This window comes from Periophthalmus magnuspinnatus, chromosome 2 (assembly GCF_009829125.3).
Source record: "Periophthalmus magnuspinnatus isolate fPerMag1 chromosome 2, fPerMag1.2.pri, whole genome shotgun sequence".
In the NCBI taxonomy this organism is placed as follows: Eukaryota; Metazoa; Chordata; class Actinopteri; order Gobiiformes; family Gobiidae; genus Periophthalmus; species Periophthalmus magnuspinnatus.
In genome coordinates this window covers 2,912,828-2,930,620 of record NC_047127.1, presented here as the reverse complement: position 1 = coordinate 2,930,620, position 17,793 = coordinate 2,912,828, and the positions used below count along the sequence as shown (strand labels likewise).

General features: G+C 42.4%; 1 protein-coding gene across 1 annotated transcript in view; it reads right to left on the bottom strand.

The window, feature by feature from the left end:
* The window catches only part of LOC117383994 (bone morphogenetic protein receptor type-2-like), a 40,193-nt gene that overhangs the window by 15,417 nt on the left and 6,983 nt on the right, over positions 1 to 17,793 (bottom strand). The window contains exons 2-5 of the mRNA XM_033981256.2: positions 9,017 to 9,199; positions 6,868 to 7,047; positions 1,508 to 1,615; positions 1,294 to 1,385 (exon numbers count right to left, since the gene is read on the bottom strand). Of these exons, the coding sequence (XP_033837147.1) occupies positions 1,294 to 1,385; positions 1,508 to 1,615; positions 6,868 to 7,047; positions 9,017 to 9,199 (563 nt within the window). The remainder of the gene's footprint in view (positions 1 to 1,293; positions 1,386 to 1,507; positions 1,616 to 6,867; positions 7,048 to 9,016; positions 9,200 to 17,793) is intronic.

The window sequence follows — 17,793 nt, the reverse complement described above, 5'->3', positions numbered from 1 at the left end:
AGTATTAAATGGCAACGTAACAGATAGATTTTAAAGCAAAACACTGATCTAAACTGTGTAATTAAAAGAGAAACAGCTCCATTTGCTTCCAGATAGACTCCAGCTCCTCATGTTTTGTTGCTGAAAAAGTGGGTGATGCTTTTTAACCTCTACATGTATAAAGCCTGAATTGGACGGATAGATGAAAACGGACATTTTCTGAGCGCTCAAACCTGAAAGGCAGGACAAACGTGCGTGAATCAATCAAATTACAGCTTAAACAACGTTAACTAATGATGCTAAAACACAGATTTTTTAAAAACGCTACCAGCTGCAGTAGATGTTTGTGCAATTTCCATATTTTGACAGAGCTTAAAGTAAAATGAGAAGGAACCGCGTGGCCTTAAACTATTTTTACAACAGCAGATAAGCAGCTGTGACAGTGACTTTTATCTGAAGAACTAAAACTTAAGTCTTTCCGTTGAACAAATTCAGATCAGTCTTTGATATAAGCCTCTATACTCTCCGGTATCTTACAGTTTTTCTTGGCATTTAACGATATTATTAGACCTTATTGATTTAAAAACACAACTTGAGCTCTTCCACATCCGTATCCAGTTTCAAGTTTTTTATTTCAGTGTAATCCAATTCCTATTTTTGCACCAGGACTTGTCACTTAATCGGAGCCGCTGTGATCGGGTGATAAAAGTCACATTGAGACAACAAATGTAACCGTACACCTTGATGTATTTTGGGCTGGCGTTTTTGTTTTTTTTTTGTTGGTTTTTTTTCACCAGTGCCTTTACTCGCTCTTCTCCCGTCTGCCTCCGGTCTCCTCCCTGTGGGTTTAAACACTCGCTGCATGTAAAGCTACCAGCAGACAGCGGAGAACGCGTCTGAATCGATGCTACGCGCTTTTATCCTCCGAAAAAACAGGCCGATCTGAGCCAGCTGGATTTTTGGGGAGCTGAGACGGACCAAGCTGCTGTTGAATAGGATTTTCTCTTTAATTCGTTAATACTGTGGTCATGTGATTTTTTTTTAAGCACTTGCAGTTTTTTCAAAGTACAACCCTAGACTTTAGATTTTATCAGCGGTCTTAGTAAATGTTTGAGTCTTGGCGCTGATATAAAATAATTTGAGGTAACTGCAGGCGCGGATCCCCATAGGCATATTGAGTTAGACTTACAGAGTTACAGCGCTACACTCTACGCTCCTGCTCTTGTCTGGGCCCCAGCTGATTCAATTGTAGAACAAATGCTTCTTTAACGCACACTATAAATACTATGGACCGGTCTACGCGGCAGCACTGACCTCCAGCAGTTTGAGACTGTCCAGATCCAGGGAGCTCTCCGATCCGGCGGCTTCCATCATGTTCAGATTGTGCAGGCCCTGTTTACCATCTCCTGCTCACACACACACAGAAAATGACACAAAACGTTTAATCCACGCAGCTACGACTGGATTCCATTTATGAAACACCAAATTATCAAAACCGCGGACGGAATATAAATGCCGTGTAACTCACCGTGCATCATGCGGTAGCCAAAGTAAGCTGCTACGGCAACCACCACCATCACGGTCACTGTTGCCAGGGCGATAATTATTGTCTCTTCGCAGCGTAGGGCTCGCGGGGCTACAGGGGGACACATCAAAACACAAGTGTAAATCAAAGTTTGACCTTTTGAAAGGGAAAGATGAAATGATCCGAGGCATTCCAGCATTAATCTGGGAGCAGGTGTATAGGCAGATCCACTGTCCATGTGCACTTCAACAGTAATATTGTGCTGGTTCATTGATTACAGGCTCTCGTGGAGTGAACAGGCATAATAAACAGAAGAGGCAGACTCCCATAATGAGTCACAGTGAGGCACTGTGGCTCCATCAAACCCATCACACAACAAACCCATCAAACACCAGTGTTTGTTTGACTGAAATATCAATTCACCACTGAATCAACATTCAGCTGCTGCATTATTTCTGTCTGCAAAAGTAGTGCAGTAATTGCTTGAAGTATTTTCACACAACCTCACTCTTACCAGTCGATATTCCTGTGTAAAGTATGTTTATGGACAATCAGGCATGTGGCAAAGCACACACAGAAAAAAAGCCAATTAAGCCAAACAAGCATGAAGCCTGGCCAACAGACTGGAAAGCAGAGACAGAGACGCTCCACAGCAGAGAGATGGAATGGAGACGTATGTAAATACACAGCAGTATGGACAGATGATGGAGGTAACAGCAGAGCTAAAACTGCTGCAGCTTCAGCTGTCTGCTTTTAGTGATTAATGAAAGAGTGCATTAGCTGCATCAGCCTCTCCAGAGAGTCCACACAAACTCTGGCCCTCCTGGTCCAAAAGTCTGCACTCTGCACAAACACACAGTACACACTGGTACAGTACACACTGGTACAGTACACATAGACACAGTACACACTGGTACAGTACACATAGACACAGTACACACTGCTACAGTACACATAGACACAGTACACACTGGTACAGTACACATAGACACAGTACACACTGCTACAGTACACACAGACACAGTACACACTGGTACAGTACACACTGGTACAGTACACACAGACACAGTACACACAGACACAGTACACACAGACACCGGCTCTATCTATTATTGATGGCTCCCAGGGCCTAAGGGCAGCTCTGACTGACATTCTAACAGGAGCACACATGAGCGCACACAGGGGGCAACACCACATATACAAGTCCAACAGTCCCCCTCAAATGTCAAGGTCAATGAGTTTGTTCTGAAAAGGTGGGCCACACAGGACGTCCTCTGACAGACACACCCAAACACAAGCACGGTGCCACAACAGCGCCCATCTCTACAGCAAACAACAGTGCATTTGTAACATACTCAGACGATCACATTACATTCAGCGTTGTCACCACTTCACTTGGCAGAGGATCAGTCGGAAAACACACCTATTTCCGACACCCATTAACTGTTGGTGATGTGTCCGGACACGTCAGGAGTCACTCTCAACAAAACATGACTAACTTTAGTGTAAGCAGACACGCATCTCTGCCCCGAGTCACAGACGAGGGGCCGCAGTCACCCTCCCGCCGCAGACAGCACCACACAGCAGACGCCGTGTAATCCACGGAATGTGGAGCGACGACATGGTGTGTGTTTAACTGTATATGTGTGTGTTTAACTGTATGTGTGTGTGTTTAACTGTATGTGTGTGTGTTTAACTGTATGTGTGTGTGTTTAACTGTATATGTGTGTGTTTAACTGTGTATGTGTGTGTTTAACTGTGTATGTTTAACTGTGTATGTGTGTGTTTAACTGTATATGTGTGTGTTTAACTGTATATGTGTGTGTATAGCAGTATGTGTGTTTAACTGTATATATGTGTGTGTGTGTAACTGTATATATGTGTGTGTGTGTAACTGTATATATGTGTGTGTGTGTAACTGTATATATGTGTGTGTTTATTGTATGTAGATAACTGTATATGTATATGTGTGCATGTCTGTGTGTGTGTGTGGGGGGGGGGGGGGGGTGCGTGTGTGTGTGTGGGCAGGAGAGCAGGCACCCCTGCCCTCCTTCACACACACACACACACCCCCCCACACACACACACACACACCCCCACATACACACACACTTCTTTCACAGCTTAAACCCTGCGAGGAAACAACAATTAATACGCGGCTTTTTCTTTATTCAACAAACACGAAACAGAACGCACCTCGAGAATAATGATCTCACTATCAGCTCTTTCCATTCGCCTCTCAGCTAAAGTCACGATGCTGAAAAACGCCGTCTTATCTCTGAAAACGCACATAGTGACTCCTCTGCGATTCAGATGCCGGGGTTACTTACAATCACCTGCCGACGAGCGTCTGAACTGAGCTCTTGGAGGGAAAGTGCAAACTTGTTAAGTTTGTGTGGATTTGACATGATATCAAACTTTTTTTCCATTATTTTCTCTACGAGCTTTATCTTTACGTACAGAATTAATGGGTTTCAGATGACGTCACAACAGTCTATAGGCCAATATTAATTAAAGGTCCGATGTTACGCAAAACTGACTCTTGTGAGCGTTAAGTCATGTTATAATGTCGTTACCTCCTCAAAAACAGACCTGGAAACCTGGAGTTGCGTTTTGTTTTTGAGTAACTCTTTATTATCAGTCTATCTACATCTCCAAAGCTCAAAATGCTCTGTTCCACCTTGTGATGTCATGAAGTGGCAGTTTTCAAGTTAACAGCTCCTTTTACCTTTAGTTCATTATAGATAAGTGGCAATTCCAAGGCTGAAATGATCCAAATGATTCTAGAAATGAAGGTGTGTGGAGTTTAAAAACACAGTGGAGCACTTCCTGTATCACCACATGATGACATCACAAGGTGGAACAGAGTGTTTTCAATTTGAGCGAAGGATTGTTTGTGCGTTAAACGTGTGTGAACGAAACAAAACGCAACCCCAGGTCTGTTTGTGACGAGGAAACAACATTAAAATAGCGTAATACGGGCACTTTAACACAGACGGCAAAGTGCAATGTAATCAATAGAGAAAACTGGCTCTTGCGCCCCCATCTGGGAGAATGTCATCAGTACCATTGTCTCTGTGTACATTTGTGTTGCATACCACCCTCCTCGTCCGATCAAGGAGAGGAAATGTTTGTTTACTTGCTGTTTTTTCCCCTACGGAACTGGCTGTAACGGCTTGAAAGGACACTGGGTGGAAGCATCTCTACCTAAGTGGTTGTGTAATAGTTTATGCTAATCTAGATAGCGGTTTTAAAGTGAAGCGGTTCAGTTTAACGATCTCGTAGCAGCGGTGGCGGCGGCAGTAGAGCAGGTGGGGGCTGGAGCAGGTGGTCTTTGCGCATTGCTCTAATCACTTGCTATAAATGAGAACATGATCTCAAATCAAACGTCTATTTGTGAATACAGAGGGCTCCTGTGACGCTTTCTCTTCTGTGAAACGTCGGGAGGAAGTCACACGGGTTTTGTTTCAATGTATTCAGCAAATTTACAATGTGGGGATTTTATTATGAAAAATGTAGCGTGATCCAAAATAAACTTGAATGAATTGAAGTAAGAAAAAAAAGACTACATGGTCATATTTTTATTGCGTTTTTTTTCTAACTTTCAAACGCTTTACATCAGGGATCTCAAACTCAAATTATCTGGGGGCCGCAGGAAGTAGAGTGTGGGTGAAGCTGGGCCGCATCAGGTATTCCACAAAAAAAGCGTTGCTAAAATCTTCTCAAAAGTCATCGCTGTTTTCAACATACATGAAGAAATATGCCAATTTTTGTGGATTTTATAGCTATACATCGTTATTTGTTGAATCTTTTGTCACGGGAGTACAAGCTTTCATATTGTCCTGCGGGCCACAAAATATCGTCTCGCGGGCCGCAATTGGCCCCCGGACCGCGAATTTGACTCTCCTGATTCACATCAAGGAGCCACTCACTCAGACACTGGGGGTGAGGTGGGTTAAGTGTCTTGCTCAAGGACACGCCAACATTCATCCGCCAACCCGTGCGACTGCTCAACCAATGATGTTGACGTCGAGAGAGGGATTCCAAACCACTAACCTTCGGATCAGTGAACAAACGCTCTACCGACTGAGCTCCCGCCGCCCCAGATGTCAGTCTCATTCTCAGTAGACGCCGCCTGCATGTAGATCATCGCGCAGAACACAGCACAATCGAGGTGAAGAATAGATTTAGTTTAAAGGTAAGTTCCCATCTAGAGAGAAAATTTCAAGGCTGCACGGTACTGGTTTGATTGAATAAACGCATTGATTCCAGGCTCCACGGCTTTCAGTAAAATGTATTCCAAGAAGACAGTGAGGGATATGGATTTTGAGTAATGCGATTATAATGTTTGAATATTTCAGGACAAATTATGAAAAATGCCATAGCGAATATTCTTAAGATTAACTGAATCTGATCTGATCTGAACAGATGCTGTTTGTGAGAAATTACCAGGGTTCTCGTGCTTTGACTGAAAACATTTTCCAAAACCTTTTCAGGATCACGTAATCACGTCGTCTACAGATACATAACCGGCTCCTTCACAGTTTTTCAAATGACAACTGTGGACGGGCAAAGACTTAGACGGCATTAATATGAATAAAGTTCAAATATAAAGATAAATTATATTCTTTTTGGTTCTACAAAGACCAGGGTCGTTTACATCTCCGCTCTAAATACTTTGAATTACTACAATTTTGTAATAAATGTTGAACAGTGAGGTTATAGTTGCGCTGCACTTTACAGTATGGATATTTAGACAAACTGTCGAAGAACCACAGCTGGAAAATGGTCAAAACCTGGCACAGGACACGCTTTTTTATACAGTTAGTTACTTGGAAAATGGAGCAGTACTCACATATAAAATTGAGTAGTTAGTATGAGTTGGATTCACATGTGTATTCGAATTTGAAAGGTTTTCTGGTTTGATTTTTGCATTTGCCATGTGTGACAGCAGGGTGAAAGGGGCTTTTGTACCACATTAGGTGCAATTTCCTGCATTTTGGTGGATTTCAAAGTTGTTGTTTTTTTACTGTGATGATAGAAGAAAGACCATCAGTTTGATATCCAATAATCCAGTAAAACAAAGGGTGGAGACATTTTCAAGGACAGAATATGTATTTTCCAGAGCCTTTTTCCACATTTTCCATGCATTGTCTGGAAAACAGGCCAATTATTTTCCAGGTTTTCCAGGACATGTAAGAACCCTGATTATTATTGCAGCTTTTGTACTGTTAAAAAAAAAAAAAACAATTAGAGCCCATTAACTGGACCTTTTACTCCATGCTCTATTACTAAGCACATTATACCATTAAGCAGCACGTAGTAGTAGAAATAGCAGTAGTAATAGTCGTCCTGGTACTCACTGACGGGTTGTGCGGTGGTGGGGCTGGGCAGGGGGAAGTCCTCGGTGAAGTTGATGTTGCACATGTCACTACCGCAGCAGCAGAAGTGGTAGGTGCCATTTTGGATCTGAGGCGGGAGGTTGGTCACGACGCAGCGGTCTTCACGACACTCCTGACGATCACCCAAGTACGGCCAGCAACCTGAGAGAGGAAACGCAGCTGGGATTAGCAAAAATAAACCGCTGGCTGGAAAGTATCATAATTTAGAATATATTTTGCAAGTCCAAGATGATATTTGGTCGATTTTGCGTTATTTTTGTTGCTGCGGCGGGTTGAAAAGTTACTTCTGCGGGTAATTTTTACTTATTATTGCTATTTATTTGATGAAACGCATGACTTTTAATGATATTATCTACTGCAAAATGGTTCATCAGGATTATCTTGCTTTATTTCTACTGTATCATTAAGTAGTTTCAGTATTATCGTTATATTTTTTGCAGGTCCGTGATAATAATGTAAAGTTATTAAGAGAAATATGCTATTTTGCTACTGCAGGGAAATTATAAAAAGGCAGAACGACAAAGACCAAGGTCCTTTGCTCTTTTGGTCTAAATACTTTTCAATACTTATTACAAAACTGCAATAACTCAGAGAGATTACAGTTTTTTTAATGGCATTTTGGTGAAGTCCAGTCCTCAGATTATACCGGTTGTAATTTGTATGTAGAGAGACTGGACTTAGTCAGATAAGAGCACTTTTAAATGAATGTGAAGGTCCTAGTCGGATTGGGGGGTCCATAATTTCTCTTAATCAGACTAACACAACTGGATAATGCAATTTAATGTCAGCCTTTTTCTGTATGTACAGTGTAATCAGATTAAGACGGTCTAAGCACTGCGAGCATGCTCCAGAGACAGGCAGTGGATAACACAATTAAAGAGGAAACAGGAAAATCTGTGTTTACTGAAAAACTCACATTTTTGACCAGATCAAAGACACGACGCCGCTTCACTAGTTTCATATGGCACTTGAATTAGCTTCTTATCGCGTCCATGTTAGCTTGCGAGTTTGGAAATGGAGTTTTTATGTTGAAGAAGACCTATTGTACTTGTGTGCGCTCTAAAGTTATAATCTCTGACACTCGTGGATCATTATGTTATAATCTGCACATTTTTTAAATCACAACATTCATCTAAAACGACTTAATAACAGCTGAAGATCAAACAAAACGACAACGCGGCAAGGCCAAATCCTACGCACATCACTGATTCAGAAAATAAAATTGAAGAACGTATGAAGAAGTACGTGCGTCACAGTGAGCGCGCAACGGTAGTGAAAATGGGGATTGATCAGTAAAATGGCGTATTGAAAATAAGCGATTAAAGATTATATTGAACATGAAACACTCCAAAAACAACTTCAGGAGAGTAAATGCTGAGGGAAAACAATTATAACATGGCTGAAGTCCATTTTGCAGAATACGTCTGCTTTAAATAAACATAAAAAAAATTCATTCTTTATAAGTGGTACAGATGAAAATGAAATTATTGGAATTGTTAATAAATTAAAAAACAAAAGGTCAACTGCTTTGATACTGATATGGATTTGGTGACGAACATCATTAACTGCATCGCCACACCGTTTACATTTATCTGCAATCAATCGTTTTTAACAGGCAACTTTTCCAAACAAATTGAAAATAGCCAAAGTAATTCCCATCTTCAAAAGTGGTGACTATAGACCTATATCTCTTCTGCCACAAGATGTTATGTTAAGAGATGTTATGTACAACCTTATACAAGTTGAATAATGTTTGATTTGAATGTAATGACCGAATAAATAAATAAATAAATAAATAAATAATTGTGTTTGTATTTAGAATTAGTCTGAACACTGATAGCACACTGGCCAAATGTAAGTAAAAGTAGTAAAATTAGTTCAACACAAGTAAATAAAGACTAACCTTTCACTAAATCGAGTCATTTCAATGTTTAACCAACTGTAGAGTTCATATAATCTCAAACAAACTGTACTGGTGCTACTCCTACTCCTACTCCTAAACACTAAATGCATGGTGCGGTCACATGGTGCGGTCACATGGTGCGGTCACATGGTGCGGTCACATGGTGCGGTCAGATGTCGCGGTCAGACGTCGCGTTCCTGCATGTACCTTGCTTGACCGGCCGCACTTGTCCCGGGCTCTTCTCCCACAGGCCGAAGCAGTGGCTGCCCTTGGAGCAGCGGATGGTGGTGTTCTCCGGAGACACTCTGCCCTCGCCCCCCGCCACGCGCTCCACCTCCAACTGCTGCTGCTGGTCTGTGAAGGCACACTCCCGCTCCTCACCTTGGGCCGCTGTGAAGCAAACAAGCGCACGCAAGTTACAAGGGCAGAACGGGACAAAACATGTTTCGTTTCATAATTGTGTCATAACTGTTAAATATGAGAAAAATGTCGATATCACATATTTTTGCACTTGTTTCTACACAATTATACAGCAAAAATGTAAATATTTTAATTTGCTGGTTGAATTTTGTCCAAACTTAGCCAGAATAAAACTGACTGGAACAAAAACAAAGCATTTTTTAAAGTTAATTTATTTTAATGAGACAGGGATAGTGCACAATATACATTAACTTTAAAGCTCCAATATTACACAAAATGGACTCTTGTGAGCTTTAAGTCATGTTATAATGTTGTTACCTCCTCAAAAACAGACCATTCACACATGTTTGACTAACTTTATTATTAGTCTGTAACATCTCCAAAGCTCAAAACACTCTGTTCCACCTTGTGATGTCATCACGTGGTAGTTTTCAACTCCTTTCAGCTCCTTTTACCTTTACTTCAGTCAAGATTGGCAACTCCAGGTCTGAAATCATCCAAATGATTCTAGTGAAGGTGTGTGGAGTTTAAAAACACAATGGAGCACTTCCTGTATCACCACATGATGACATCACAAGGCGGAGCAGAGTGTTTTCAGTTTGAAGAACGTGTTAAACTTGTGTGAATGAAACAAAACACAATTCCAGGTCTGTTTGTGATGAGGAAACGACATTAAAACAGATGAGAAAATAGCATAATACGCGCCTTTTAACAGGAGAGAGGCTGACGTTATGGTTTATAAAACGAAACATACAAAGAAATGGTTGTGCAGTGACTGGGCCGACATAAAAGTTCTGTAATATCACCATCATCCACAAAGAGTTCTCTCAGTTCAATAAATAGGACGCACGAACTAGCATTTGCAATATATTCTGCAGCCATAATGAAAAAGCAAAACACACATATATGGAGTTATCTCTGGGAGCTAGCGCGCATCAATCTGAAAAGTCAAGCGGACACACAGACAAAAACTGTCCTCAAGGTCTAGCTTCTTTCACAACCCAGAGCTCAGCAAAAAAACATCTGCTCGGAGAGGAGTACGTAAACATACAGCGACCGCACGGGCTTTAATGCACCAAACGCTGATTAAAACATAAATAAAAGCAGGAAAATGAAATGTCAAATTCTTTGGATATTTCTGAGTAATTTATTTCAGGGCCTGTGGGTAGAGCTGCACTCCCAGTGAAGACAACGCGAAAACGGGGAGGGAATATTCAGTTGTCACATAAATACATGGGGCTCGGGGGAAAGGCAGAGGCAGAGGCAGATTTCTCATATAGAATGCAGTGGCAAAACGGACAGCGGTGTTGTTGATTCGCGCTAAAAGGGCTAGCCGCAACTCTCCAACGCCAATCCCGGAGTCATTTGCGTACACGGGATTGATAAGAGAAAACAAAATGTGCCGTGTTTTGTTTCGGTTACTCCTCCTACTGCTCCCGTTTGCGGTGTCCGTGCAGAAAATAAAACCAGGGGTTAGCTTGGCTGCGGCCCGCCCGTGTCGACCTAACCTGTGTGGGCAGCAGGTGGCGCGGTGCTAGCGGACATAGCGGTAAGGTCAAGTTTCGCTTTTCCGATTCCTTCCCAAGAGATGAAGCGCCTTTGGGTTACTTCGGGCGCGACCTCTGGGGCCCTTTGCTGCCTGCCGTTTAGCGGGACTGACACGGCCTACTAAAAACGCAACGATTTTCGCAGCGGTTCAAAATAAGGGGTTAAGTTCCATGCATTTAAATGAGGCCGTGGCTGCGGAGGATGCGCTGGGCTGGGGTTAGCGGTTCAACTCCCAGCTGTCAGGAGCGGTCTTTTAAGTCCCGCGCACTTACATTGCATTAACAAGCGCTGGGTTAAAGTGGTCACACAACAAGGAATAATTATGCAAAAGATGAGCACTTTTCAGATATGTCGAAATATAAATAATAAGCAGCGCGAGGAAACGGCCTCCATTTTGAATTTTTTGCACCCTGATTAGAGAGAATTGCTTGACATTTTGCAAACAATTAAGGGGTTCACAGTATGGGGAATATTAGGGACGCAATGATCCAGGTTTTTCTGTTCCAATACCAATACTTTAGCCTTAAGTCTTCGCCGATATTAAAGATTGGAAATACTGTATAGTTTATTCAGGGGTGTTAAACTCAATTTCACCGAGGGTCACATCAGGAAAATGGTTGCACTCAAATTTGCATAGATGTAAAAAATATGACTGTGTAACTGCGTATCTCCTGATAAACTGACATTTTAAGACAGTCATACGTTTTAATTCACCTTGTCACGGGCCACATAAAATGATGTGGCGGACCGCATTTGGCCCCCGGGCCTTCAGTTTATGTCATTTAAACTCGAACAGCATCAGGTAAAAATGATCCAAATGGGTTTTCTAACTATAAAACCGCTTTGTTTAATATGATGAGATATAAAGAGGGAGAGCAGCTCGGTTCGTAGAGCGATGGTGCATTGACTCACAGGCTGGCGTACGATTCCAGCTCACACAAATGAACGATATTGTTGTGTAATTGGGCAAGACACTTCAGCCATCCCAGTGTCTGCGTACACAGGTGTATGAATAAGTGTATAAATGTACCAAAATGTGTGGACCAACAACAAATCGTCTTATTAAACCAATTTATGCACCAAAAAAAATCGGAAATCTACGCTTGTCTTTTTTGTTGTTTTCAATGTAATTAAGTTTTTTTTCTTCGCCATATTCTGAAACACTACAGGCGAAACCTTGGATAAAAGCAGGTGGACACCATGCGCCTGTAAACACGTATCCAACAATCGCGTCTTGCCTTAAGTTCTATTCAAACCGCGAAAGCCATTAAATATAGTCTTTAGTTTCTATGGAGAAAAGTTCACGTGTACTTAACGCACTTATTCTGTTAGTTCTGTTAGTCACAAAGAGCATTTCACAAAAGGTTAACATTATCCTATATTTTTACCATTGTGAGACGCTGCAGTTTTATCTAATAACTTCACGGTAGCAGATGGATTTTAATGAGCACGTCTGTAAAGGTTACTAATGGGCTGAGGTATAAGTGGAGTTTGAGAGCGTCTAACACCGTCGATGGAACACATTCATTTTAAATATGGCTTTAACTTCAGCTTAATATTTGCTGTAGGCTTTCCAATTATATTAATCTACACGAGCTTTGGGCCGGCAGTTTTTGTTTGAGATTTAATTGCATATAGACTTGTTATGACTTTTCAACCACTTTCAAATCTGCCTAATTCAAAAACGCGTAATTAGACCTCTATGAGTATAATATGTTTATCAGGAACGACTCCTGGCTTCTTCACTCAAGCAGAGCCCATTTTTAATTTGCATTTTTAGTGTTGCGAACAAGGTCAAAGAGCTGGAAGCCATTTTGAGAAACGAAAAAAAAAAAAAAAAAACTAATTACCCTTCTTCTGGTTTGTGACAACAGATTAAAAAAAATAAAGGTACATTTAATAACACGCACATAAAGATCGTTTCTGATTAATGTTACAGGGAGAGGCCGAAGAGTCGGGAGTCGCCCCTGGAGACGAGGAACTCCTAAGGAAAAAAAATAAAATAAAAGGAAAGGTTTGGACAATAGAAGGAAGTGCAAAGCTAGTGACAACACCCTGAGACATTTAGACTAACACTGACCTTCCGCGCGTTCCGTTAGCAGAGCAGAAATCCATACAAGACTTTCTGCCGTCTTTTAAAATATTCATTTCTGCGCGGGCATCCAAGGCTATGAAATCAAAAACTTCATAACAATGCTACTTCTGAATTTCATCTCGCGGCGCAATCTTCATTCACAAAACTAAAATCGATTTCTAGGCTGAAATGATAATCTCTCTCCCTTCTTCTTCTTCTTCTTGGGTTATAGCATTACCCAGGGTCCCGCGTAGACTATGAAACGTAAGGTATCGCGTATCAGGATAATGCGAGGGTATAGTTGGAACTCCCATCCTCCACTTTGTCTCGTATCGCTCGCTGGGGCGCGCCACGCTGCCAGGAAAATGCCCCCCCCCCTCCTCCCTCCGTCCACAACTCCCCCTCAGCAACAACCCGTACCCTACCCAACCTCAACCCCTGTGACTGCTGTCCAAAGTCCTACATTACGCAAAATCGACTTTTCTGAGCGTTAAGTCATGTCCTAACGCTGTTACATCCTCGAAAACAGACCCGGAGTTGCGTTTTGTTTCATTCACACGTTTGAGTAACACTTTATTATCAATCTGTCTACACCTCGAAAGCTCAAAGTGCTCCGTTCCACCTTGTGATGTCACGTAGTAGTGGTTTTCAAGTTAACTTTTAGCTTCAGTTCAGTAGAGATCGGGAATTCGTGTGCGGAAATGATCCAAAATGATTCTGGTGAAGGTGTTTGAAGCTTGAAAACACAGTGGAGCACTTCCTGTATCACCACATTATGACATCACAACGTGGAGCAGTGCGTTTTCTGTTTGAGAAGAAGAACAGGGTTTGCGTGAATGAAACAAAACACAACTCCGGGTCTGTTTGCGCTGAGGAAACAACATTAGAGCATCATAAAACAGCGTGAAACGGGAACTTTAAATATCATGTTATTGTGCAACGAGGAGTTTTCTAATTTCCTCCTGTATCCGAACTGATACATTGGTTAATAGTGGAAAAGCACTTGGGATCACTTTGGTAAGCTTGGACTGGTTTGTACGGAGTCTGCTCACTAACTGAGGCTGGCTCTCGCACTGTTGTCCTGTGTTTCTTCGCTCCTGGTTGGCCGCCAATCTTTTTTTTTTTGTGTTTGATCCGCGATTGGCCGGAGCCGCTTCTTCGTGTCCCCGGTTCTGCTCCACGGACTTCTCTATGTGGGATCTTGGCTGCATCTCGCCCGCAGTATTGGATTGTGGGTCAGAGGCATTACAGACAGGCAGGCAGGGCCATTGGAGCGAGGGAGAAGAGAAGGGACAGGGACGGAGAGAAAGAGAGAAAGAGAGGGGAGGCTATAGTCATATCAAAAGCTTTTTCGGAGTACTTTGGTCGTCGTTGATTGGATGATGCCGGAGTGTTTACCCATGGCCCAGTTATTTGCTAATCTCTGCTCCCCTCCCTCCGTCCCTTCCCCCAATTGGCCTTCGGAGCACCCACTCCCCCCCCCAGACAACCCCATCGCCTCTCTCAACTAAAAAACAACAGCGATCTAATCTGCGCTCGCTCTCTCTCCCTTCCTCGTCCGCCAAGGCCCGTAGAGGAGCCGCAAACGCCAAGAGGCGTAGTCTTGATTAAAGGTCCCACATAACTTACACCGACCCGAGCGGCCATTTCCGAGCGGCATTCCTGATTGGAGACGCAGACAGGACAGGAGGGATTTTGTGTTTATTTTTAAAACAATCTAGCGAGCCAAAACGACACTCTTTCTGAACCCGGATGAAGTCTTTAACAAGTAAATGAACAGGTTGAGGAGTAAATTCTCTGTATCCATTATGTATTAAAAATCTTTCCGTTTTGTGGTGATCTCCATGCAGTTGTAGCTCATTAATAATAAATAAAAACAGACCACCGATTTCGTACTGGTGTCACTACCGAAAAACTAGCTAGATGGGATATCGGCTTTCAAATATCGATTCAGCCGATATCCTGTTTGGACATATACGTCTGTAGTTGGCCAGAATATCTCTTAATGTTTGAAGATAGCCGTTTTGTTCTATTTAAGTTTAGTTTAAAGTAAATAAATGCCGTTTTCTGTCTCTGCTCTGGTATCAGTAGCTATCGGGTATCAGCAGACAAGCTAGAATATCAAAATCGGGATCGGAACTGTATCCCTAAATGCCCGTCCACACAAGGGATCAACGGTCTTCAAGTCACGCTGGATGATTTTTATTTAGTTTTTATATACTTTTTTTTTATTTCTCCAACTCCTGCTTTTACCGACAGGACTGGCTTTAAACCGATATATTGAAAAAAACAAAAAAAACAGTAAGGATATCACTAGAAAACCTTTACATAAAAGTACAAATTCTATTACCTACGCAGCCCCAACAGCCCTACTTCTTCTAACCCGTTCATATAGCGCGTTTGACCCTATCTCGCAATCAATCTTTAATAAAACTTCAGCACTCAACACTGTCCAATATCTACACAGTATTTGATCTTTGGCCTATTAGTGACATTTACTGGAAATGCCATTAAAATGCACTCATGACATTTTACAACTATCTTGCTAGCAAACCATCTACGCCGTAACCAAAAACGTTTAGCCGCTCGCACTTTGGGTTTCTCGTGTTTAAAAAGGGGCAGTGAACCGCGATGCCCTCTACGTCCTTGGCATGACGGTGGAGCGAAACGTGCCTGCCGCTTCATACGTGTTTGCGTGGATTTTGCTGAAGCAGGCTGCACGGGATTGGGGCTGATTCGCTGACACCCCCAATTGTGCTAGTCCCTACGCTGGAGTTTAAAGATGTCAGACGGGGCGAGTGGGCTTTAATCTCTCCCATCTGTTGCCCTGGGACGATCACTCACCCTCCGTCACCCCCACCCGCGACCGACCCCCCTCCGCTCCCCCCTTCCCCTCTACCCAAAAACACCACCAGCACCACCAGCACGCCAGTCTGTGTCTGGTACAGTTATGCTAATCCCAGGATTTAGACTGTACCCCCCCCCCACAACCCCCTCTGAGTTTAGAAGTCGCCACCATTGACCACCGTGCGTTTGTGCCCAAATCCCAACCTCCCCTCCCCACGTCCCGTCCCTCGCTCTGCCCCCTCGCGCCGCTCTATAACTTAACTTTCTCAAATTTGCGATGAAAACACAGATGACAGGGAGGGGAAGGGTCAGGGTAATAATCTCAGATTATATATGTACAAGCAAAAGTTGGGTGTCGGGCTGCACACGAGCTGGTTAGAACAGCATTTCCGTGGTTCTGTTTAGCTGTGCATGTGACTGAAAGGGTTTTTTCTGCACTTTTCTGTTTTAATGTTAATTTTATGATGATTATTTATGTTTTGACTGATGATTTTAATGTCTTTCTTGTTCTGTAAAACACTTTGAATTACTTTGTGTACGAATTGTGCTATACAAACTTGCCTTTCCTAATGTAGACTCGTGCGCTACTGGGAAATTATTGGTTATTTTTTTAGCTATATAAGATTTGCGCTATAAACGTTTGAATTAATAACATCTATGACTCATTACAGATGCAAACTAAAGTACTAAAGTGCTTCATTTTACTGTTTATTTACTGCAGCTCATGTTTTTTTTAAATACTCTGTGTTAAATTTCAAATTGCATTAAAACAATTCTCTCATGAACAAAAAGAACAACCTAATGATTTAGTGTCTCGACATGGCGAGCAGTTCAACAGTTATTTTGACTTGCAAATACATCCTAGAATAACACTGCCAAACCTAAACTTGAACTTGTCCCCGTCGGCCTGAAGCTGTTGAGAAGCACTCTGTCAAAGTGAAGTACAGTAATGGCTGCATAATCATCTCCTAATTACACATTTCAAAACAGTATAATTTGGTTACTGGAGTGTTTGTCATTAATTATCAAGACTTGGGCAGCTCACCGCGGTTCAATTCTCCCACCAAAACTCAAAGCCAAGAGCGCACTTTTTACGAAACTTTAAGACAATTTCCAAAACGCCAATGCGCAAGAACAGATAAAGTGATTATTCCGAGCTTTTGTTCACGACTTGGCGGCGGTTTTGAGTGAAAAACTGAAAAACAAAGCTATTTTCTGACAAATTTATAGCAATTAAAAACGGTTCCAACTCCAAACTGTTCACTGACTGAGCAGGATTTTTAGAGCACGTTGGCCTTATTGTGCGCCGCGTTGGCCAAGGAGAACGCCGCTGCTAATCGTAGCCTGCCACTCCGAGTTACTATCTCAAGGATGCACCTTTTGTCTTCCGAAGCATCCCCTAATTTCTAGTTTTTGCCAAATTAGAACACTGCGCCATTGTGAGCCCGCTCTTTACCTCTGCAGGAACTCTAATGCCGCGAGACAACCGTGATTTTTTATTTTTTTCCTTCATTTAATAGGGTATAGAGCTGGTTGCGTTATAGAACATTCACACCTCTGTCTGTCCAGGCTCGCATCGGTTCTATCTGAGCCTCAGCCGGTGTCAACTTGGGTCCTCGGGCTACATAATGGTGCAGCCTAAGTGCACAAATATGATATATCTGCGAGCGCTGGAGCCGGTGGAAATCCTCATAAAAAAGTGCCCGCCTCGCAGATGGCCGAGATACATTCGCATCATCACATTACCCCGTTTTGCAGAATAGCGTTGGAAAGAAAGCCAGGAAGGAGCCATTTACTACTACACGGCTCCATTTATAGTAAAAACGCGCATTCAGCAGTGTATGATGAAGACCTTTAGCGATACTTAGAGGCTTGGAGATTCTCGCAATAGCCTTTTTTTTTACTACGACGTCTACTTTTAGAAATTCATCTTAGGTTTATCATATGGGAGACCCCTGATGTTGCTTTTAAAATGTCAAAAATGTGACGCGATTCTGGTCTAAATTACATCTCTTGGCGTACAGCTCGTTCTGAATTGGCCTTGTCACTGTAATGCTCGACTTACAACTGAAAACACCCCCGTTGCCGAGGCTAG